Consider the following 23,409-nt stretch of genomic DNA (forward strand, 5'->3'; position numbering starts at 1 on the left):
ATCTGAATCAAAAGTTGTGATCGTTTGAATTTGCCAAGGGCTTCCTTGTTCAATTGCAAATGTGTTGATATATTATGGGCCTCAATCGGATAACCGTTTGAAAAGGTTATGGCCATCTGAATTTTCTCAGTGCTTCCTTGTTCAATTTTGAGCGTGTCGATAAATTATGGATATCAATTGGACATCTGAGTCAAAAGTTATGGCCTTTTGAATTTGCAATAGGGTTCCTGGTTTAGTTACGAGTGTCGATATATTATGGGTCTTAATCGAACATCCAAGTCAAAAGTTATGGTCATTGGAATTTACCATAGGCTTCCTTATTCAATTTCGTGTGTCTTGATATGTTATAGGCCTCAATCGGACATTTGACTTAAAATTTATGGTCATTTCAACTTGCCATAGGCTTCCTTGTTCAATTACGAGCTTCTTGATATATTATGGACCTCAATCGAACATCCAAATCAAAAGTTGTGACCGTTTGAATTTGTCAGAGGCTTCCTTGTTCAATTACAAGTGTGTCGATATATTATGGGCCTCAAACAGTCAACCGTGTCAAAAGGTTATGATTGCTTTAATTTTCCTGAGGCTTCATTGTTGAATTTCGATCATCTTGATATATTATGGTCCTCATTCAGACAACCGAGTCAAAAGTTATGACTGTTTGAATTTTTCTGGGGCTTTCTTGTTCAATTTCTAGCATCTCGATATATTATGGACCTTAATCAGACATTCGAGTCACAAGTTGTGGTCGTTCTAATTTGCCATAGTCATCTTGGTTCAATTTCGTGTTTCTCGATATACTATGGGCCTTAATGGAACATTCGTGTCCAATTTTATGACCATTTGAATTTTCCAGGGGCTTCCCTATTCATTTACGAGCGTCTCAATATATTATGGTCCTCAGTTGGACATCCCTGTCCAAAGTTATGGCCGTTACCCGGGGCTTCCTTCTTCAATTACAGGCGTGTTGATATATTATGGGCCTCAATCGAACAACTATGTCAAAAGGTTATAGCCGTTTGAATTTGCCCAGGGCTTCCTTGTCAAATTTCAAGCGTCTTGATATGACACTAGATGAACTCAAAGAATATAATTGGATCAAATTTTGGATGAAAAACTATGAGAACAAGTCACACAAGGTTAGGCGTACACTATTCTAGCAAAACACATAAGATTCAACACATAAACATGGATAAAAATATAACGTATAGGGATATTAAAAAGAAAGTGATGCCACCTGGATTCTACTAGCACAACATGAATACCTTTGGAATAGGTCCAGATGCACCAAAGCAAAAGGCACATATGAATCCAATTTCATGTTATGGTGATTCCCTAATGATTCGCATGCCACCGCTTGGATCCAAGGTACAAAATGCAAACACCAATCAAAATTCAGATCACAAACTATAAAGATCCACTAAACAGATTTGAAATTCACGCACTTAAATTCCCAAATGAAATTGATGCTACCAACAACCATGAAATTGATGCTAAAATTGGCTCTGAATACCAAATGTTGAGAACCAAGGAGACAATTAGGAAAGACGCCACAATCCTGAAGGAATTGATAAGCCAAGGATCAAGATCAATGCAATGGTTAGGGTCCTTGATAAGATCAAAGGTTGCTCAATGAAGAACCCTAGAGAGATAGTCCTCTCAATTGGAAAATATCCAAGATTTTGCCTTTCATTCATAAAATTTGAGATACATATAGCTGGTCATAGATACCAAAAGTCTATAATCATAATGTATTGCTAATGGTGGTAATTATGTCAAGTTAGTGGCTTTATTAATTAACATGTAATCCACTCAAGAGACTTAACACAACAACAACCCAATCATTTAATTGCATCCTTATAAAATAAAACTAGATATTATATTTTCATGGGCCATCATCTAAATCAGTACATCATCTTCATTCCTCAAGTTTCTTTATTTAGTTGACCAACTTGGGCTTTAATCCTTCTATATGTGAATATGCTTCAATGAGAGTTGTCACCATTTGGTGCAAGGCTTCCTTTGCTTTCTTAGCACATGCCCTTGTTATTGTTTCACCAAGTCCTTGTTCCTTTTTTGATTCTCATTAGGTTTGGACGAAGATGGTAGGGGCTTTTGGTGGGGGGAATTCATTAAAATACATGTGTTAAGCACATGACTTGTTGGGGTTAACGACGTGGACAATGTTATGAGGTTAAGAGGTTCTCGTGTAATAAAAACTATGGTTGTTTAAATCCAAACTAATCGAAAATAAAAAAACAAAAACTTCTTAAAAAAACCAAAATCTGAACCAAACCAATATTTTTTGGATTTGTTTGGATTGACTTTTGGATAAATCAATCAGTTTGGTTTGGATTGAGGTTAGTGTCTGTAGAACCAAATCAAATCACAAATATTCAATGGCGAGGGTTATCACTATTGGAAAACCCAAATGCAGATCTTTATTGAAGCCATAGATTTAAATATATGGGAAGCCATTGAAGTTGGTCCCTTTTTTCCTACAAAGGTAGTGGGAAATGCAACTATAGAAAAACCAAGAGAAGAAAGGTTCAATACAATTTAAAGGCCAAAAATGTAATCACTTCTGCATTAGGCATGAATGAATATTTTAGAGTCTCAAATTGTAAAAATGCAAAAGAAATGTGGGATACATTACAAGTAACCCATGAAGACACGAATGATGTCAAAAGATCCAAAATAAACACTCTCACACATGAATATGAACTGTTTAGAATGTATCAATATGAGACCATACAAGATATGCATAAGAGATTTACTCATATAGTTAATCATCTTGCATCATTGGGAAAAATATTTCCTAATGAAGATCTCATTAACAAAGTGCTGAGATGTTTAAACAGGCAATGGCAACCAAAAGTAACAGCAATTGCAGAATCAAGTGATCTCACAAATATGTCTCTTGCTACTCTTTTTGGAAAGCTTCAAGAACATGAAATGGAACTTATGAGACTCCATCAACATGAAGAGAACGATAAAAAGAGGAAAGGAATAACACTCAGAGCTTCATCATCTTCTATTCAAGAAGAAAGTGACAAAGAGGACTTGATTGAAATAGAACATGATGGTGATTTCATATTTTTTGTGAAGAGATTCCATAAGTTTCTGAGAAACAAAAGAAATCAAAGAAAATCAAACATCAATCCAAAGAAGAAAGGAGAAGATTCCTCCTTAGCCCCAAAATGCTATGAATGCGATCAACCTGAGCACTTGAGATTCGATTGTCCTATCCTTAAAAGAAGAATGGAAAAATCCGACAAGAGAAATTTCAAAGAAAAGAAAGCATCATCACTTAGGAAGATAATGACATAAATTCTTCAAGTGATTCAGAAAATAAAATCATAAATCTGGGTCTCATGGTGAAAGATTATGAAAGCGGAGAAAAGCAAAGTTGATACATTGATAGCAATTGCTCCAACCACAAGGTGGGAGATGCATAAAAGATGATTCATATTTCTCCCAAAGATAGTGAATATGTGATCTATGGAGACAACAAACAAAGGTCACTTGATCAATAAGCCCAACAAGTGGTATCAGAGCAGGATTCTTGTCTAAAGTTTAAAAACTTCAAGAATAATTATGGCCTCATCTAACTTTCCATTTCCTGAGGGAAATTCTATTAATAGGCCTCTTGTTTTCAATGGCAAGGATTTTAATGTTTGTCTATTTTATTATTATTTTTTGCCTATGAATTGTTAACTTTTGATTGAGTTTTCATGTTTGTTTTCTACTTGAGTTTTGATTGTCCTTGATGATTATGATTGATAGTTATGTTGATTGTTTTTTATGATTACTTTTGATGATTGTTTTTGATTGAGTTTTGATTGTCTTTGATGATTGTTTTTTGATTGAGTTTTGATTGTTTTTTATGATTGCTTTTGATTGAGGTTTTTTTTTATTGAGTTTTTGATTGTCTATGATGATTGTGTTTGAGAGTTATGTTGATTGTCTTTGATGATTGTGTTTGAAGGTTATGTTGATTATTGATAACTTTTGATGATTGTTTTTTGATTATTATATATTTTGATTGTTTTATACTGGATATGTATTTTTGTGGGTGCAAAATAATTTGTTTTTAATGTCGTTTGGTATCACTTGACTCTCATACATTCAAACAAGCGATAACATTTTCTTTTAGGTCAAGAAATGGTACTTTGAACGGTATGGCATGCTCTACTCTTTTAATTCATTATAAATTGCTTAATGCTATTCTCCTTTTTGCTCATGATTTATTTTTGATGTTGACAAAAGGGGAGAGATAGATAAAAGATAAAACAGTAAGGGGAATTATCTATTCTTTATGAGAAAACTTTTTATATATGAAATCTTCAACTGTCTCATATAAGAAATCATTGCAAAATCAAGGGGGAGTAAACTATACAAATAGATTTTTTTTTTGTTGTTGCTCCTAACCTACAGATGCTTGTCATCATCAAAAAGGGGGAGAATGTAAATCATGCAGGTTTTGATGATGTCAAAAAGAATTTGCTTGATAATGAGTGTCATTATCAAAAAGGGGGAGAATGTGAATCATGCAGGTTTTGATGATGTCGAAAAGAATTCACTTGATAATGATTGTCATCATAAAAAAGGGGGAGAATGTTAATGTATGTGTCATACCTTAATTTCGTCCGGGGACCATCCATTGTTGGGATGTGACCCTCGTTTGACCACTTCGAGGTACTTGGCACCCATCATTAGGCAATTCATGAAGTTCCGAGACGTGCCAGAAGTCAAAAGAAAGCATTGTAGCACAATCCGTGAAGTTCCATGACATGCCGGAAATTAAAAGGAAGTGTTAGTGCGCAATTCGTAAAGTTCTGTAACATTCTGGAAGGCAAAAAAGGGATGATTATGTAATCCGTAAGGTTCCGTAACATTACGGAAGGAAAACAAGTATCGTTATGCAATTCGTAAGTTTCCGTAACGTTACGAAAAAAGAATCAGCAAAAAAAGGCAAGGGGTGTATTTAGTAAAAGGGGGGTGCAAATAGCAACCAGGCCCATTTGGGCCTTCCAGGAAGTTGGCGAGCTGGGTGGCAAGCTCCTCCCTCATTTTCCTATAAATAGGGGGAGGAGGGAAGAACAAAAATGTTCAACCCTCCTGGTATCTGAGATTCACTTAAAATTAGTGAGAAAAATTGTTTCCGTGAAGAAAATGCAAGCCGAGTTGCTTTCGTAACGCTTCCGTGACATTTCCGTGGGTGATTTCGTGAAGATTTTCAACCGTTCTTCGTCGTTCGTCATTCATTCTTCGTCGTTCTTCGGTCTTCAACCGGTAAGTTCCCGAAATCGAACTTTTCAATTCATTCTATGTACCCTTAGTGGTCCTCATTTGTTCCGCGTGCTTTTATTTTCATTTCATTTACTTTCCGTACCCCCTTTTGACGTGCTTTAGTCATTTATTTAAGTCATTCTCTCGCCTAATCAAAAATAAAATAAATTTCCACTGATCATTCGTATTGTAACATCCTTTAATTTCTGTTAAAATGAATTCCGACCATTTCGGTCATGCCGTAACCACGTTTAAAACCAAAAAGAGGCAAAATAATAATATAATAATCAAAAATATCTTTTAGTAAAATAAATCAAAAAATCAATCGGACGTTTTTTTGGGATTTCCCTTTCTTAATCGAATCGACTAATAACCAAAGTGAAACTAAGGCTAAAATCAATTCATAAACCAAACTTTTTGTCATCGCCTAAAAAAACCATTTTTAAAGGTTCAACGCCTTGAAATGGTCTTTTCCGCTTTTTGGTTAAATGTAGATTTCTAAAGGCCTAAAATCAACATGTAACTTTATTACCTCTTTCAAAAATAAAGAGATCATTAATGGTCCAATGCCTTAATGTTTTCTCTCTTTTCAAAAGAATCGAAAGATTGTTTAATGGTCCAACGCCTTAAATGACCTTTCATTCAATAAAAACATATCTTGCAAAAAAGGATAAAAAAAATAACTTAACCAAAACGCTTTGTTCTCAAAGAACTACGTAGGTCTGATTTCCTTATCACAATTGAGGAATACGTAGGAGCAAAGGGAAACACCCTTGTCGACCACAAAAAAATAAAAATATAAAAAAGGCATAAAAAGACATAAGAACGTAAAAAGGGAAAATAACATAAATTGAAGTCATATCTGCACATTTGATTAAAGGCTGCCGTCTCTTATGACGGACGTGTGTGGTGCTAATACCTTCCCCGTGCGTAAATACAACTCCCGAACCTTTCACTTAAAATTCGTAGACCACGTCTTTTCCGGTTTTTCCGACATTTTCCTCAAATAAACGTTGGTGGCGACTCCGCGCGTATTCCTTTCTTGGAAGATGCACCCGTGAGTCTCGCGCGTATTCCTTTCTTGGAAACCCTTGGCGACTCCGCACGTATTCCTTTCTTGGAAGACCTCCCGCCGAAGGGCAGGTTGCGACAGTATGAATACATGATTTTGATGATGCCAAAGAAGAATCCAACAAAGTTGCTTCAAAGGATAAACATTGCTTCAAGATTAATATAAGGTTGCTTCAACAAGCAAAGCCTTGCTTCAAGATTAACTCAATATCAAGTCTGGCCTCAAAATAAAGTGTTTCCAAGACATCCAAGGCTCTGGTAATCGATTATCAGGCAGTGTAATCGATTACCAGTAGACAAGTTTGAAAAAAAGCTGTTAAAAAGGGTTTTGAATTTCAATTTTGAACCTGTAATCGATTAACAGATGTTTGTAATCGATTACCAGCAACGAAACTCTGGAAATTCAAATTCAAAAGTCATGACCCTTCAACATATAACTGTGTAATCGATTACTAGAAACCTATAATCGATTACCAGTGAAAAAATTCAGAAAAAGCTTTTTGAAAAGACATATCTCTTCAAACCATTTTAAAAAGGCACAAATGGCCTATATATATGTGTGTCTGATTTCAAAAAGCAAGTGAGAGATATTCCAAGAGAACTTCATTGTCAAATGCTCTCTCAACAACTCTTGGGCAAACACTTGCAAATCTATTGAGAGTTCATCCAGGAACTTACATCCACTCTAAAGGAGAGAAATTTTTCTGTTCATCTCAGAAAGTAAGTTGTAATCAAGAGATTGGTTGTCTCTTGAATTGTGAGTTTCCTGAACACAAGGGAAAGAGATTCCTTGGGTGTTCAGAAGTTGTAAAAAGGTTTTTTTACAAAGTTAGTGAAAATCTCAAGTGGGTTGCTTGAGGACTGGACGTAGGCACGAGAAGTGGTCGAACAGTATAAATTAAGTTTGCATTTCTCTCTTCCCTTATCTCAATTATTTTACTGCAGTTTACTTTGTCTTGGGCATTTAAAAGAACATTGTTAAATTGATTGCTTCTTCTTCTTCTTCTTTTGCATTCTAAGTGTATCATTTAAAAGGGGGTTTAAGTTTGTTAGTGAGAAAATTTTGAAACTTAATTCACCCCCCTTCTTAAGTTATTGAGGCCATTTAAAAGGGGTTTAAGTTTGTTAGTGTAATTTGAACTTAGCTATACTTGTTTGTGTAGACTAGAACATTAGTTTCTAAATTTTACTTCATATAATTTATATAAGAAGTCAAAACATATCATTAAATGTATATGAACCTATTGGGTATTATGGGGTTGTTGGCTATAATGTCTAAATAAGACTTAGAATGTGTGATACACTTAGCGTCAAATTTTCTTGTTAGTTAAATTAAAAATATTTTTATAATCATACATAGAAAAAACTAAAAAGTATTACAAGCTGCAAAAAAATCTTCTATTCTCATTCTCTTGATTTCTATCCTCTAAACAAAAACGTCTTTAATATTTGATTAAAAAAAATTGAACATGAATAAATTTTTTAAATGCTAAAACCAACAAAACTATCAAAAAGGGTAATATTTTTTGTAAACTACCAAATGGGGGTACATTTTAAATTAATACCCACAAAGGGGTAAGAATACAAAGTCATAAATCAATTCACGACTATTTTTTAATTACGACTTAGGCGTCATAATTTTTTTTTAATTTTTATTAGAAGTCATAAATCATTTATGAGTTTAAAGTTGTAATTTTTTAAAATTAATTATTAACTAATTTAAATAAGTTTTAATTTTTAGTTTTATTTAATATTTTCTATATTTTTTTGTTAAGGATTATTATGTGTTTTGTAAATTAGAAAAATAATGTAAACAAAAGATTTAAATTTAAATAAAAATATAAAAATGTACTAAGAAATACAAAGAGGTCAACCGCTAGTAGCATATATAATGAGATGCAAGAATCAATTCTAAATAAGCCTAAACAATGTTTTTTGTGTAGAATTGAAAGACATATTTGTAGTAACTATCCTTATAAGTAAATTAACGATTAATATTGTTTTTACTTTTTAATTTTATACTTGTATTTAATTTATATTGTTCATCTTACATTATTTATTATGTTACTTTATTTTAACAACTACTTTTATCAATAAATTATTTTCTGTTGTTAATATTAAAATAATTTTATCAAATAATATTGTACTAAATTATTAATTTACTTAATGATAACTATAAAAATTAATTAAAAAATTTAAAAAGAATTTAATATTATTTGATAAATTTTAAGTTAATATTATTTATTAATATTAGTAAAAAAATAAAACATTGATTAGAAAATTAAAATTAATTTAAACTTGTGAATAATTAATTTTAAAAAAATTAGGACTTTGAAGTGATAACTAATAATTTAAAAAAAAATATATTTAATTGTGTAATTTTTTACAATTTCAATAAAAAAATTGTGAATTATTTTATGATATTGTATTCAAAAGTTGTGAAATACCATGTGCTTTACTCCTTTACGAGTATTAATTTAAAATTTATCCTCGTTTAATAATTTAAAAAGAAAGAATTATTATCCCTTTTGATAGTTTAACCACCACAATGAGTATGAGATGAAAGGGATGGGAGTAAGGTGTCCACGAATCATCAATTATTATTCTTGAAATTTTAAATCTGCAAGTGTTAATACTTGGCTAGCTAGATCTTTCAATTTTGAATGTTTGAAAATAACAAAGGTGCGCGTGCCCATGTGATGATGTGTGCATTGAACATGCGAGGGAGGAATGCAAATTCAAACTCCTCTGCAAATTCAAACTATAATTCTCTCTCTTTCCCTCTTCCTTCTCGCACCCACCCTCTCACTAGATCCAATTCCCCACAAACAAACCCTAACGCTCCAAAACCAAAAACCCTCGCATTTAAATTTCATCTTCCGACATTCAAAACATTAACCTTTGACTCAAACGCATGAGCGAGGATTGCAATTCTGGAGCCGCGTCGCTGTTGTTGCCCTCCCCTTCGAATTCCAAGGTCGGTCTTTTCCACGCTGTTCGTTCGATTCTTAGTAGTGTTTTCGAATCTAAAAATCCATCATCTCATTCGAGGTTTGTGTTTCAGATTGTTGGAGAGAAGCGTGGAAGCACTCACAGGGGTCACAGCGCTCGGAAACGGGTCAAGATGAAAGATCTTGACGCCGTTGTTCACTCCGTGGGTAATTTCGTGTTTCAGCCAAACTACGTCGTTTTTGGGTTTTCAAAAATTTGCATTTTGCTCTTCTAAGATTTCAGCTTTTCATCTATGTATCGTTTTTTTTTAAAAAAAAAATCAATCTTGTATTTTTTTTTTTTCTGGGCAGAGACCCACTTCTCATACTTTTATTTTGGTCTCAATTTAATTTGCGATTTCAATTTCAATTGTTGTTCAGAAACGAATAGCCGTTATTCGGAGTTTAAAAACGACAAAGAAAACACCGTGCAATGGTCGTTGGGTGCTACGGATGCTTCTCAACAAGTGACAACGGGAAGGAATGCGATGCCGGAAGAGTTTAATTTTGTGGCTCGGCCTCTGATTCTCAACACTGAAGCGTGCAAAGGTGGAGGGTGTGTTGTGAATTTCGCCAAAGATTCGTTGTCTGAGAAGCAAGAAAAAGGGCATGGTAATTTAGTAGTCTCAAGGGGAATTAATGTGGATCTGAATGCAGAAGATGCTACCGGCTCTGTGAATCTGGAACCTGCAAATTCCTCCAAAGGGTGCAATCCTTTTAAGTCAAAGGATGTGTCCGAGAGTGGGAGCTGTGTTGGACCTTTGGAACAGAAAGATCCAATGACGAAATGGAAACAGATGAAAGAATATGGTTTTTGGTCGCCCTCTCATGCTGGCATTCCAAAGCCGAAACATCATGGGAGGAAAAGTAAGAATGAAATGCTCAAGAAAAAGATGGAGCTTGCAAAGAGGGAACAGGTTAACCGGTTTACCAAGATTGCTGCTCCAAGTGGACTGTTGAATGACTTGAACCCTGGAATTATAAATCATGTGAGGAATAGAAAACAAGTGCTTTCAATTATTGAGAATCTTGTAAGGTCTGAAAAACATGAAAGCACTAGTGTGGGGAGTAAGCACGCAGCACATTGTATACAAGGAAATGTAGAAGTTAGTAAGAGGGATCAAGAAAATGTGGCTGATGTAAGTGAGCATCAGCATGACTTTGCTTGTGAGGAAGGAGCCCTTCATAGCACTTCAGGGAGCAGACAAGCTAGAAAGTTTCCTGTGACAACAAATGATTCTTCTTCCTTGATTTTGGAGGGTAGAGTTTGTGATTGTGACATAGGCAGTTTAGATAAAGGTAGTCTTAAAAGTTGTATGACACAGTCAACGAATGTTGTGGAGGATGATGCTTTAGCTCTGAAATTGTCATCTGAAATGAGGGCATCAATGAGTTCCACCGGTTTGTCAAATGAGGAATCCTCAAATGTCACAATGGTTTCATCCCTTTCCCTAAAAGGCTCGTAACAATTACCCTTGTGCTTTATTTCTTTCAGTTTTAGTTGTTTCTTTCCTTTCATGCTTGTCTTTAAACCATTTCATATAATGCATAGTTCAGATGGAAGGGATCAATTCTTGTATTCTTTTTGAACTTTGAAAGCTAGCAATTAATTGATGTGTTCGGAAATTAATTCTTTACACTACACTAGGGTAGTTATAGTGCATTTGGTACCATAAGAAGTAGTTCAGTGTATCTCATTTTCAGCTTGTGAAATATTTATTAGATTGATTGGGCCTCAAAAGAAAAATTCCTTAGTATAGGTGTTTCTTCGAGCCTTTGCTGACATGGATGCTTCTATGTTTTCCAGCTGCTACTGTTGCTTCTCAATGGTTGGAGCTTCTGCAACATGACATCAAAGGACGCCTTTCAGGTAAATGCCACATTTATTTTATTTAACCAGGTTTTGGAGGGGAACTGCTTACATGTGATTTTTATACTTTTTTCTACATTTCCCAGCTTTACGTCGTAGTAGAAGGAAAGTTCAATCTGTAATCACTACTGAGTTGCCATTTCTTTTATCAAAGGAATTTGGAAATAACCAAGATTATGATCCTTGCACTATGAAAATGTCTGCGGGACTTCCCACTGGCAAAATAGCAGATATGCATCGGGCAAGATGGACTTCTTTGTTTGATCATATGGATGAAGCTCTTTCTGAAGAGGAAAAGAAACTTGTGAGTGCAAAAAAGACAGCATTATTTTAATACTATTAAGGTTTATTTTAGACTTATTTTAGGTCAGTAAATGCTAAAATACGTGAGAAATTATAGGGTATGGGGATAGGTGTTTATACAAGAAAAGTAAGGTAGTGATTGGTTTGTTTTCTATTTTTTAGTTAGTATGTTTTGATAGGAATGGAAAAATGCTACGTGTTTTTCATTTTGTTTCTCGTCTTAAAAGTTTTATGAATGAAATGATGAAAATATTTCTTGTTTTCACCTTTTACTTTACAAAACTTCACAGAAAGAGAAGGAAAACTAGATAGCATTTTTGTCATTATTAATGAAAAAACATATTGGATCATGCTTATATTAAAAACAAAAGAGTGAAATAACAGTTCCTGTCTTACTGTGTCATTATGATATCCCCACTTGTCACATCATCAATGAGTACTTGACTACTTGCCAAAATCAAAGCTGTTGTTTCTGTCTTTGCCGTCATAGTATTCAATAGTGTGCTTTAGTGGAGAAGCGAAGTAGACCAGCCCTAGGTAACTATCGGGTTCAAATAGTGGAGCAATTTTCATTAGGCAGCAATTTTCTATCTTAATTGTTTTGTTTATATATTTAGCTTTCACTTTTGCTTTCATATTTGATATGTATTTTTCTGTTTCTATAATTAGGTATTCATGTCATGGTAATTTACGGTCTTGAATTGGAATACTGAACTTGTGAAATGTTAATTCGTCTTATGAGTCTTTGGGTAATTTGCAAGTTATGAATTTCATATTTTGGTTTTGGTTTTTGATATATACTAGTTTATGTAGTTTAACAAGTGACTCATTGGTTCTACCCATGATTGTAATTGAGTCATTGACTGGTCCAAAAAGTATCCACTATTTTCTTTTTTAAAATTTATCTGATACGCTTCAGCAACTCAGGATATGGCTTTATTTCAAGTCAATATGTACTGCAGTTTTTTTTTGTTAAGTTTCTTTTACCTTTAATTTTTATTCTTTCACTGTATAAGTTGTTTCAAATTGGCAGCAAGGAGTCCCTTCACTGCCCGGGCTTGCAAATGACAACCCTGATAGCAAATGTGCCTTCCTTCTCATTTTCTCTCCCACTTTAACCATAACTACCTACTGATAGAAACATAGATCCAGAGGTGGGCCTTGATATTGGGCCCAAACCAAAGATATGGCGGGTTTACAAAAGAAAGAAAGGAAAGGGAATATAGAATGATAATGGTGACGTGGCTGATGGATGCGTGATGTGCATGGGCGTGTGACTATATAAGCTGTTATGGTGAGAGAGAAAAGGCGGGAGAATTCTGTTAGGGGTGGGGTCATTGTGAGTGACTTGGGGAGCATTGTGTGCTTGGGAATTGATAGTCTTTCACTATCAGTTTGTTATCGTTTTTTTTCTTGCCGATACTCTTGTAATTGTTTCCACCATTTATATACAATTACAAGCTCTTTTCATCATTCTGTTATTATTATTACCATTTCATCTAATTTTTCATATATAAACCCATCAATTGGTCCGACCTGCCGGAAACATAACCACCATTCCCTAACGCCGGTAGATGCGACTGCGTTCTCAAATGGGAGACTGAATTGATGCGTTGGAAGCTCAGATGGGTGACGTGCAAGCTACGTTGCAATCGTTAGCTCAACAGATGCAACAACAGAGTTTGATTATGAGTGAATTAAGCAAGCAAATCGCTCAGAAGGGAGTGAATCAGGAGAGTGAGAACTCGGTGGGGGAATCATCACAAGAGGAATCTCGTCTTTCTGGCAAGAAGGTGAAGTTGCCACTGTTTGAAGGTGATGACCTTGTGGCTTGGATCACACGAGTTGAGATTTACTTTGATGTGCAAAACACAACGGACAAAATGCGCGTGAAGCTGGCTCGACTGAGCATGGAAGGCTCAACCATACATTGGTTCAACCTTTTGATGGAAACGGAGGATGAATTGTCATGGGAGAAGTTAAAAAGGGCGTTGATCGCACGTTACGGAGGCCGACGGCTAGAGAATCCATTTGAAGAATTGTCAACAATAAGGCAGAAAGGGAGTGTAGAGGAGTTTGTGGAGGCATTCGAATTGTTATCCTCACAAGTGGGTAGGCTTCCCGAGGAGCAATACCTGGGCTATTTCATGAGTGGATTAAAGCCTCAGATACGAAGGAGGGTTCGAACGCTAAATCCTCTAAACAGGATGCAAATGATGCGCATCGCGAAGGATGTAGAAGAGGAACTGAAAGAAGAAGATGAAGATGGGGAGAGAAGTGATAGTAAAAAGGGGGTGCAGGATCGGATGGGTCGAAATAATTGGGCTGGATCATTTCAGAAGAGCCGGAGCGGGTTGAACCCGAGAGACCCAATTCGTTCACCTAATTTGGGTTGGTCTAACCCAACGCAGAAAACGGGTTCTAGCGGCTCTAACACGATCTCAACGTTGTCGTTAGCATCAACAGGAAGGAAAGGGGAGACCGATACTCGCACTGGGGTGTCGGAGAAGTGGAAGGGAGTCCGGAGCATCCGTAACAACGAGATGGCTGAGAGGAGAGCCAAGGGTTTATGCTTCAAATGTGGGGGGAAGTATCACCCCACTCTCCATAAGTGTCCCGAACGAGCCCTAAGAGTATTGATTTTAGGAGAAGGAGAGGCTCTGAATGATGAAGGGGAGATAATGGCCATGGAAGCTGTGCAGCCTGACAGCGAAGAGGAGATTGAAGTAGAATGCAAATCCATGGGAGTACTAGGAAGTATGGGAGAGCACCGTACTATGAAGATTGAAGGGAAAATTGAAAATGTAGATGTGTTGGTGTTAATTGATAGTGGGGCAAGTCACAATTTCATTTCGCCCCAAGTCACTACTGCTCTAGGACTTACTATTACCGCCAGCGTTGCGAAGCACATTAAATTGGGAGATGGCCACAAAGTTGTATCTGAGGGAGTTTGCTACGGGCTCAATCTGAGGGAGTTTGCTACGGGCTCAACATCCAATTGGGACCTATTGTGGTGAAGGTGGATGCTCTGGTGTTGGAGTTGGGAGGTTTGGATATGGTGTTAGGAGTGTCGTGGTTGAGTACCTTAGGAAAAGTGGTGATGGATTGGAAAGTTCTGTCTATGCAATTCATGTATGAGGATCAGTGGGTGAAATTGAAAGGTCAAGGTGGCACACAAGAGAAACAGAGCTACCTGAACACATTCCTTGAAGACAAACAAAGGAGGTTGGGAACAGATTGGTGGTGGTCTCAAGAAGAGCAAAGCAAAACTGTGATACCAGGAGACTTGAAGGGTATATTAGAACAGTTTCATGAGGTGTTCAGCGAGCAGATTCAATTACCTCCAGAAAGAACCCAAGTGCATCAGATTAAATTATTTCAGGATCATGGGACCATCAATGTGAGACCCTATAGATACCCTCATCATCAGAAGGAGGAGATTGAAAAACAAGTGCGTGAACTGCTGAAGGTAGGAGTTATTAGACCAAGCATGAGTGCGTATTCGAGCCCGGTGATTTTGGTCAAAAAGAAAGACAAGAGTTGGAGGATGTGTGTGGATTATAGAGCTTTAAACAAAGCTACAATTCCAGATAAGTATCCGATTCCCGTCATAGATGAATTATTAGATGAGCTTTTTGGAGCAACTATTTTTTCAAAAATTGATCTTAAGTCGGGTTATCATCAAATTAGGATGCACAAGGATGATATTCACAAAACAGCTTTTAGGACTCATAATGGCCATTATGAGTATCTTGTTATGCCATTTGGGTTAATGAATGCCCCAGCCACTTTTCAGGCCACCATGAATGATATTTTTAGACCATTTTTGAGGAAATTTGTATTGGTTTTTTTTGATGATATTCTAGTATATAGCAGAGACACAACAGAACATCAAGATCATTTAACACAAGTTTTGTCTGTGTTGTCAGCAAATTGCTTTGTTGCAAACCCGTCTAAGTGCAAATTTGGCTGCAAGCAAATTGACTATCTAGGCCATGTTATCTCTGGCGATGGGGTGGCAGTAGATCCAGAGAAAGTCAAGTGCATCCTCGAGTGGCCTGAGCCAAAGAATGTGAAAGGAGTTTGTGGATTTTTAGGCCTTACAGGGTATTACAGAAAGTTCATAAAAGACTATGGTAAAGTGGCAAAACCTCTGATAGATTTGACTAAGAAAGACAACTTTGTGTGGGGAGCAGATGCAATGAAAGCTTTCAATTTAATGAAGCAAATTATGACTTCTCCTCCAGTTCTGGTGCTCCCAAATTTTGAACTCCCATTTGAAGTGGAATGCGATGCGGCTGGTAGGGGAATTGGTGCTGTCCTTATGCAACAGAGGCAGCCAATAGCTTTTTTTAGCAAGGCATTATCTGATGGCAATTTAGCTAAATCAGTGTATGAAAAAGAATTAATGGCTTTGGTCTTGAGTATTCAACATTGGAGGCATTATTTATTGGGAAAACAGTTCATCGTCTACACTGATCATAAGAGTCTAAAACATTTCTTGCAGCAAAGAGTCTCCTCTCCGGACCAACAATGTTGGTTAGCCAAGCTGTTAGGTTATCAGTTTGAGGTAAAATATAAACCAGGCTTAGATAATAAGGCGGCTGATGCCCTGTCCAGGTGCTATGATGAAACTGAGTTCAGCACCATGATTTCTTATCCGCAATGGGTGCATAGTAAGAAATTACTAGAGGAGGTTGCTACGGACCCAGAAATTCAGAAGCTGATCCAGGAATTAGAAGCCTCTCCTGAAGCTAAACCGGGATTCCATGTCAAACAAGGGATTCTATTCTACCATGGGAGGTTAGTTCTTTCTCCGAAATCACCATCAATTCCTATCTTATTGGAAGAATATCATAGCACCCCCACTGGAGGACACTCTGGTTTTCTTCGAACCTATAGAAGATTAGCAGACAATTTGTACTGGGTAGGAATGCAGAGAAGTGTGAGAGACTTTGTGAGGGCTTGTGATGTGTGTCAGAGACAGAAGTATGCTGCGACTACACCCGGAGGGTTGCTGCAACCCCTTCCCATTCCTAATGCCATTTGGGAAGACTTATCGTTGGATTTCATTACGGGATTGCCCAAGTCGAAGGGTCATGAGGCTGTGCTAGTAGTAGTGGACAGATTGTCCAAATATAGCCATTTTATACTGCTCAAACATCCATATACCGCCAAATCCATTGCTGAACTGTTTGTTAAAGAGATAGTGAGACTCCATGGTATCCCTAAGACCCTTATCAGTGATAGGGATCCCTTATTTGTTAGCAATTTCTGGTTGGAATTATTTAGATTACAGGGTACGAAGTTGCAGATGAGTTCAGCATATCATTCGGAGACTGATGGGCAAACAGAAGTCATAAATCGGTGCTTGGAGAGTTATTTGAGATGTTTTGCTTCAGATCAGCCCAAGACATGGTCAAACTGGATTTCGTGGGCTGAATACTGGTATAACACAACTTACCATGTGTCTATTGGTAAGACTCCATTTGAAGTGGTTTATGGCAGACAACCTCCTAGTATTTTGCGATTTTTAACCAATGAGACCAAGGTGGCAGCTGTTGCGATGGAATTAAGTGAGAGAGATGAGGCTCTTAATCAACTCAAATTGCATCTTTCCAGAGCTCAAGACCAGATGGCTAGCTATGTTAACAAGAAGAGGCGGGATTTGTCTTTTGTCATAGGGGAATGGGTCTTTTTGAAGCTACGCCCTCATCGACAACACTCTGTGGTCAAGAGGATCAATCAAAAATTGTCTGCTCGTTTTTATGGGCCTTTCAAAATTTTGGCAAAAATTGGAGAGGTGGCTTATAGACTGCAACTCCCAGAACAATCTCGGATTCACCCGGTTTTTCATGTGTCTCTGCTGAAGAAAGCCATAGGAGAGTATCAAGTTCAAGGTGAACTCCCCAAAGACTTGGAAATAACAGATGCTGCTGATGCGTACCCAGAACAGGTGATGGGCTCCAGAGTAATTATGCAGGGGGGTGTGGCTGTGCACCAAAGTTTGATCAAATGGAAACATAATTCTTTGGATGATGTTACTTGGGAAGATGATGCCTTTTTGCGTGGTCAATTTCCAGATTTTAGCCTTGAGGACAAGGCTATTTCTAAGGAGCAGGGTGTTGATAGAAACATAGATCCAGAGGTGGGCCTTGATATTGGGCCCAAACCAAAGATATGGCGGGTTTACAAAAGAAAGAAAGGAAAGGGAATATAGAATGATAATGGTGACGTGGCTGATGGATGCGTGATGTGCATGGGCGTGTGACTATATAAGCTGTTATGGTGAGAGAGAAAAGGCGGGAGAATTCTGTTAGGGTTGTGGGGTCATTGTGAGTGACTTGGGGAGCATTGTGTGCTTGGGAATTGATAGTCTTTCACTATCAGTTTGTTATCGTTTTTTTTCTTGCCGATACTCTTGTAATTGTTTCCACCATTTATATACAATTACAAGCTCTTTTCATCATTCTGTTATTATTATTACCATTTCATCTAATTTTTCATATATAAACCCATCACCTACAAACCACCATGCCTTGCCTCCAAACACGCACACATTCTATCGCAAGTAGACATCTGCATTTGTGTTTGTTACTGCAAGCACCCTTCTCTGTGAGCTGCTTTTTGCTCTATTCCCTGAGTTGTTGGTTGTTGAAAAAGGTTTTACTGCTATCAGGACATCTTAGAAACAAACTAAATACCTTTTAGTAATGCTGTTGAAAACAGAACCATTTTTGTAGGATTTAGAAATGCAAAAGTCAGTTTTAAACTGTTAGTTACATTTGCAGTGCAATTATTAAAACTTTGTACGGGTAAATGCAGCAATTGCAGCCATAATTGTGGTTGTGAACTGTAATTTAAAACTCTTGCTGAAGGGTATATATTATCTTGAGAATCTGCAATGCTTAGGATCCCAATTTACTTATAATGGATTTTTCATTACAGTGTCTTATCATTTCAAGTAATGGTGGATACTAGACATGTACATGGTGAATACCTAGGAAGATGCTAAATTACTGAGAAAGAAGTTTGCACTTTTTCCTTCAACTAAATCTGAACTTTTCCTTATTCATGATTTCAGGAATGTTGGTTGAATCAAGTAAAAGAAAAGCAACTGCTATGTGACCAGGGCATACAACATGTAAACTGGAGCTCGGTTTTTGGTTTACAACAGCTGGGGAATTCAGAAAACAACTCCAGGTAAATGTGTCAATTACCCTTTCATAAAATTATTTACTATCAAATATCAATGATGTGGACTTGGTACTTTTGGTTAGGTTTGAAACAATTGAACTAACATCAGGATAATTTCCTAATGTGAACTTTAGTAGTATTTGGAATTTAGGAGAGAACAAGACTTCTGCAAAATAAAGCCAATTTAATTTGTTGCTAGCGCTCTCTATTTACATTATAAATTAATGAAAAAAAAAATTGTATATAATGGAATAAGAAAAGAAAATTGGAGTATACGGCTGAACAATCAGCATAAAAAAGTTGTAAAGCAGGTTGTTCAGTCGTATTCAGTAACTAGAATGTGTATGCTACATTTTTTGTTTATTTTTACATATATGTTTATGTTGCTCTTAGAATTTGGACTTCATGCCTAACCCAACCTCTTAAAACTGAGTTGTAGGGCGAGTACTGCCTAAGCTGTATAACTTCTGTTTAAGCCATATCTCTAGGTTATGTGGGACTAGATGACCACCCAAGGGTGGAATGAAGGTAGCTCTCAAAGAGGTCGCAACTAAGATGGGTTAGGGGTCACTGCAATTGAGGTGGCTTTCCAACACTCTCCCTCATGCCCAAGGCTATTGGCTTGGAGCATGGCTAATGCAGATGATCCAACAATAAATCTAGGATAAACTCCGATATCATCTTAAAATTGGGCTTAAGGATTAACTCAACCTCACAAAACTGTCTTGTAAGGTGAGAGTTGTCGAAGCTTTATAAGTTCTATTTAAGCCATATCTTTAGTTTATGTAAGACAAAACCATCAACTTTGAGGCTGCAATTAAGGCTTCTCCCAAAGAGGCTGTAATTAAGACAAGCTAGGGGTGACCTTCTAACAACTGCTTTGTTTCTTTCCTTCTTCCAAAATCTGAAAGTAAATTGTCATTTTTTTTTGCAAGACAAGCTTTTTTATTTTGAATATAGCCACATTTTTGCAAGTGAGGATAGAGTTCTTTAGAAGCTACATTTAATTCATATAGGTTCTGTTAGCAACCAAGAATTGAAATGAGGAAGAAAATAAAAGATTTTATTGACTAATAAGAAAAAAACAGAAAATAGGAGAGAAAACTCTCTTTCGAGGGTTTTCCCTTCACAAAGGATTTTTCCTTTCACAAAGAGCTAATGCTCAATCTACAAATGATAAGACCTCCCTTTCTCCTATGCTTCTTCCTTTATTTATATCTAATAAACCCCTCCAACAAACTAACTAACTCATTAGTAGTCTAACTATAGAAACTAACTCTTCCTTCTCCTTATATCTTAACAATACACCCCTCCTAAAAATCAACCTTGTCCTCAAGGTTGGAATCTGAAAACTGGAATTACACACTTAAACTTCCTAAAGTTATGTCTGATTGTTGGAAGACAACTGCACCCCTTGTAGCTTAACTGTGAACGACCCACAATCCTTGCATGCAAATTGAGGTTCAGTGGCTTTGGTGGTAGGAGGGACAAGGGTGGACTCCATATAACTTTAATCAACTTGACTGGCTCAGTACATCCCTTCTGCCTTAGCTCCATGTCTAAGCTGTCAACCATAGATGCAATAAAATTTAATGCTAAAGGCTCACCCAACAAGTTGACATTCCAAGATTCCAGCACCGTTATTGTTCCAACCACCTTCATGAATGATTTTTGTTTCACCATAACAATCTTTTTATGGAAATCTGAATCTTGAAAACAATGTGGCTTGGTTGAATCACCTGCTTGGACTTCCTTCTTGATAAAATTTTGTAATTGGGCTATCAAGAAAATCGTCTTCGCAGCCCACATTCGTCACTCCATTTTCCTTGTGCTTCTCCCTCTTTATCGATGGATCAACTTCTTCCTCCATAACCTTTTTCAATCTTTTTTTCTCTTTCTAACTTTGCTTCATCATTTTTGGTTTCTTCTCCACCACAAAGGGTGTGGTTCCTGATTACTGACCCTTCTTTACTTCTGTTTTCTGATTTCAAGATCTACAATGGATCACTGTCACACTCAAAACTCCTACCCTTCAAATCAGTTCCCCCTTCTATGTTTCTATCAAAGCTGGCTAGTTCCACCTTTCTTGCCCAAGAACTAGCCTTTGCTTCACTGAATTCTGACCTAGTTCCCTCCATGTTATTTTTGTCTTGTTGAGAGGCATGAGAATCAACTTCTTCATTCAATATCTTGCACAACATGTGTTTCTTCTCTGAAATGTTGGTCCGCCCTTTCAAGAACTCTATGGAAGTCTCTCATTTTTTGATGTGGATTTCTGTCTAAGTTGGCTTTTCTTGCTTCAAGATACTCAATCTTTCAAAGATTTGGTTACCATGACGATCTACGAATCTTTTGATCAAAGTTGTGGAAAATGACTCCCAATCTGAATCTGGGTTGTTTTGGCTCCAAATGTAGAACCAATGTGTCGCAGCACCCTCCATGCTCATGAATGCATGTTGCAGCTTATGGAACGAAGGAATTTCTTGTACCTCGAAGAATTTTTTAGCCCTAGCAATCCAACCAATTGGGTCTGTCCCCATGAATGTTGGCAACTCCACCTTCTTAACCCAAATTTGTGCTTCCTCCATCTCTAACACTGGCTTCCCCTCTAAGATCCGGCAGGTCGGACCAATTTGTTAGCAATCAAGAATTGAACTGAGGAAGAAAATAAAAGATTTTGTTGACTAATAAGAAAAGAATAGAAAATAGGAGAGAAAACTCTCCTCCAAGGGTTTCCCCTTCACAAAGGATTTCTCCTTTCACAAAGAGCTAATGCTCAATCTACAAATGATAAGATCCCTCTCTCTCCTATCCTTCTTCCTTTATTTATATCTAATAAACCCCTCTAACAAACTAATTAACTCATTAGTAGTCTAACTATATTAACTAACCCTTCTCCTTATATCATAACATGTTCCAAAGTTGTAATTCAATCATGTGCATATGCAGTGCATTGCTAGCTGTTGTAGTTAGAGAAACCAAAGTCTTACAAACCCAACCTTAGAATTGCATATTTCTAATCTGGGACTTAAGTCCCATACCTTGCAATTGGATCCTAACATTGCACCTCGCTCCACAGCCTTGGTGCCCGCGTGATCTGGCTGTACACTATTCCTTTAACTATTTCCAGGCAAACATCGCAATGCCAACATGCCGTTTACTATTGAGACGTGATGGGAGGCTTTGATACCAATTTGGTAGAAAGTGGATAAAAAAGAAACAAACTAGAAGAAAATAGAGACTTGTGTAATGTGAAAATGAAAGATGAAACAATTGAATAAAGGTATTTGAGACCTGTAATCTTCCACTTTCCATGCCTCAATTCCGGATACAATTCCCCTTTTTATTCCCTTCGCCGCCGCCTCTTAGAGGAGACTGTGTAGCTATTGAACCGAAACAACCTTATGCATTTTAAAGAAAGACTATTCATTCTATTCTCTCATGGATACTTATGCAGTGGACTGGAATTTTTGTTCTTTCGTAATTTATCATTTGCCACTAAAGGTTAATAATTACATATCCTAAGTTTTTTTGCTCTGTTATTCGTGTTACTTCATTTTCTCAGTTTAGGTAGTTAAATAACTGTTTTTCCTTGTGTTTTATCACGAAAGTTTGGTTCAGTTCAATTTTTTTCTTTTCTTTTGAAAGAGCGGTTTGTATTTTTACCCATGTTGAGTTCCCTTTGGCGGTTTGCCCCGAGCTTGATGGTCAATCATATATTTGATTTGTAAAACTTAGTCCATGCTTATCTTCAAAACTGAAACTCTTGAGTGTCATTATGAATACTAATTGTAGAAGCATTTAAGCCTTTTACAGTTTGAATTTATATCCGTATTTACCTTGGACATGCATAATTAGTTGTGCAGAATTTTCTCCTAATGTATAAAATCTTATTTCTACAACACGAAGCCAAATGGTCACAAATTTTGACAATTTTGATATTCTATAATGTGCAGAGCACCGGCATTTGATAGCTCGGAGAAAGATTTAGCGGTGAATGCAGCTGCTGCTTCCATATACTCAACATGTAATTTTCTATTGTCAAAGAGCTAACCTGTATTTGACGTAGAGTTCATGCATTCATGTCAGAATCTTTTATTTTTTCATCCTAAATGAAATGACTAGTAATTGTCATGGGCACGTGGAACACCTAACGTCGTGTATGTGATTGTTATGGTTGTAACATTAGTTGTTGAATATAATTTATTTTTTACTTTTTTTTGCCGCTGTCAGTAAATTTGTTTGTAGTTAGATATCTCATCACTGAAGATCATTTTTGTTAATGATCAGAATATCCCCTAATATGTTAATTGGGATTAAGCAAAATTAGTGGCCAAAAAAGGACCAAGGGTGCTTTTCCATTTGAACGGAACTCTTAATATATATTTGTCCTAAACAAAAAAAAAAATCTCATTTTTTTTATAATTCGTGCTCAATGATTTCATAGATAATTGAATACAATCTAAAATAATTAAAAAAACAAAAAGTATGTTTCTAAAAATTAATTAGCTATTACTATACTAAATAGTAAAATAAAGCTAGGAGTTTGGAACTCAAGGGTTACATAAATTTGAGGCACGGGAATGAAGTGGAAAAATAGAAATAAAAATAATAAAATATGAAGTAGTCATTTTGCATTTGAAGATAAGGAGAAACCTCAACATGTATACAAGCTTGTCAAATTAG

General features: G+C 36.5%; 1 protein-coding gene across 3 annotated transcripts; it reads left to right on the top strand.

Moving 5' to 3' along the window:
* Positions 1-8,938: 8,938 nt before the first annotated feature.
* On the top strand, positions 8,939-22,940 carry LOC100808129 (uncharacterized). 3 transcript variants are annotated; one of them, XR_003264498.2, is made up of 8 exons: positions 8,939-9,340; positions 9,428-9,521; positions 9,735-10,811; positions 11,161-11,223; positions 11,310-11,527; positions 18,611-18,729; positions 19,163-19,455; positions 22,680-22,940. XR_003264498.2 is itself a non-coding variant. In XM_006596197.4 (7 exons), exons 1-7 carry the CDS (start codon positions 9,278-9,280, stop codon positions 22,774-22,776), a joined length of 1,731 nt encoding a protein of 576 aa, XP_006596260.1. In that variant the 5' UTR covers positions 8,939-9,277; the 3' UTR covers positions 22,777-22,940. The 3 variants fall into 3 exon arrangements, 2 of the variants coding, with proteins under 2 accessions (XP_006596260.1, XP_006596261.1); XM_006596197.4 differs by lacking the exon at positions 19,163-19,455; XM_006596198.4 differs by lacking the exon at positions 19,163-19,455 and having other exon boundaries at positions 9,290-9,340; positions 9,428-9,517.
* Positions 22,941-23,409: the final 469 nt, after the last annotated feature.

Source organism: Glycine max, chromosome 14, assembly GCF_000004515.6.
Source record: "Glycine max cultivar Williams 82 chromosome 14, Glycine_max_v4.0, whole genome shotgun sequence".
Classification (NCBI taxonomy): domain Eukaryota; kingdom Viridiplantae; phylum Streptophyta; class Magnoliopsida; order Fabales; family Fabaceae; genus Glycine; species Glycine max.

Bases quoted from the DNA above. Each gene is read 5' to 3' on its own strand.
- LOC100808129 (XM_006596197.4), top strand. From the start codon at position 9,278: ATGAGCGAGGATTGCAATTCTGGAGCCGCGTCGCTGTTGTTGCCCTCC. The intron at 9,341-9,427 runs GTCGGTCTTTTC...TTTGTGTTTCAG, and splicing joins CCTCCCCTTCGAATTCCAAG to ATTGTTGGAGAGAAGCGTGG. The intron at 11,528-18,610 runs GTGAGTGCAAAA...TCATGATTTCAG, and splicing joins CTGAAGAGGAAAAGAAACTT to GAATGTTGGTTGAATCAAGT.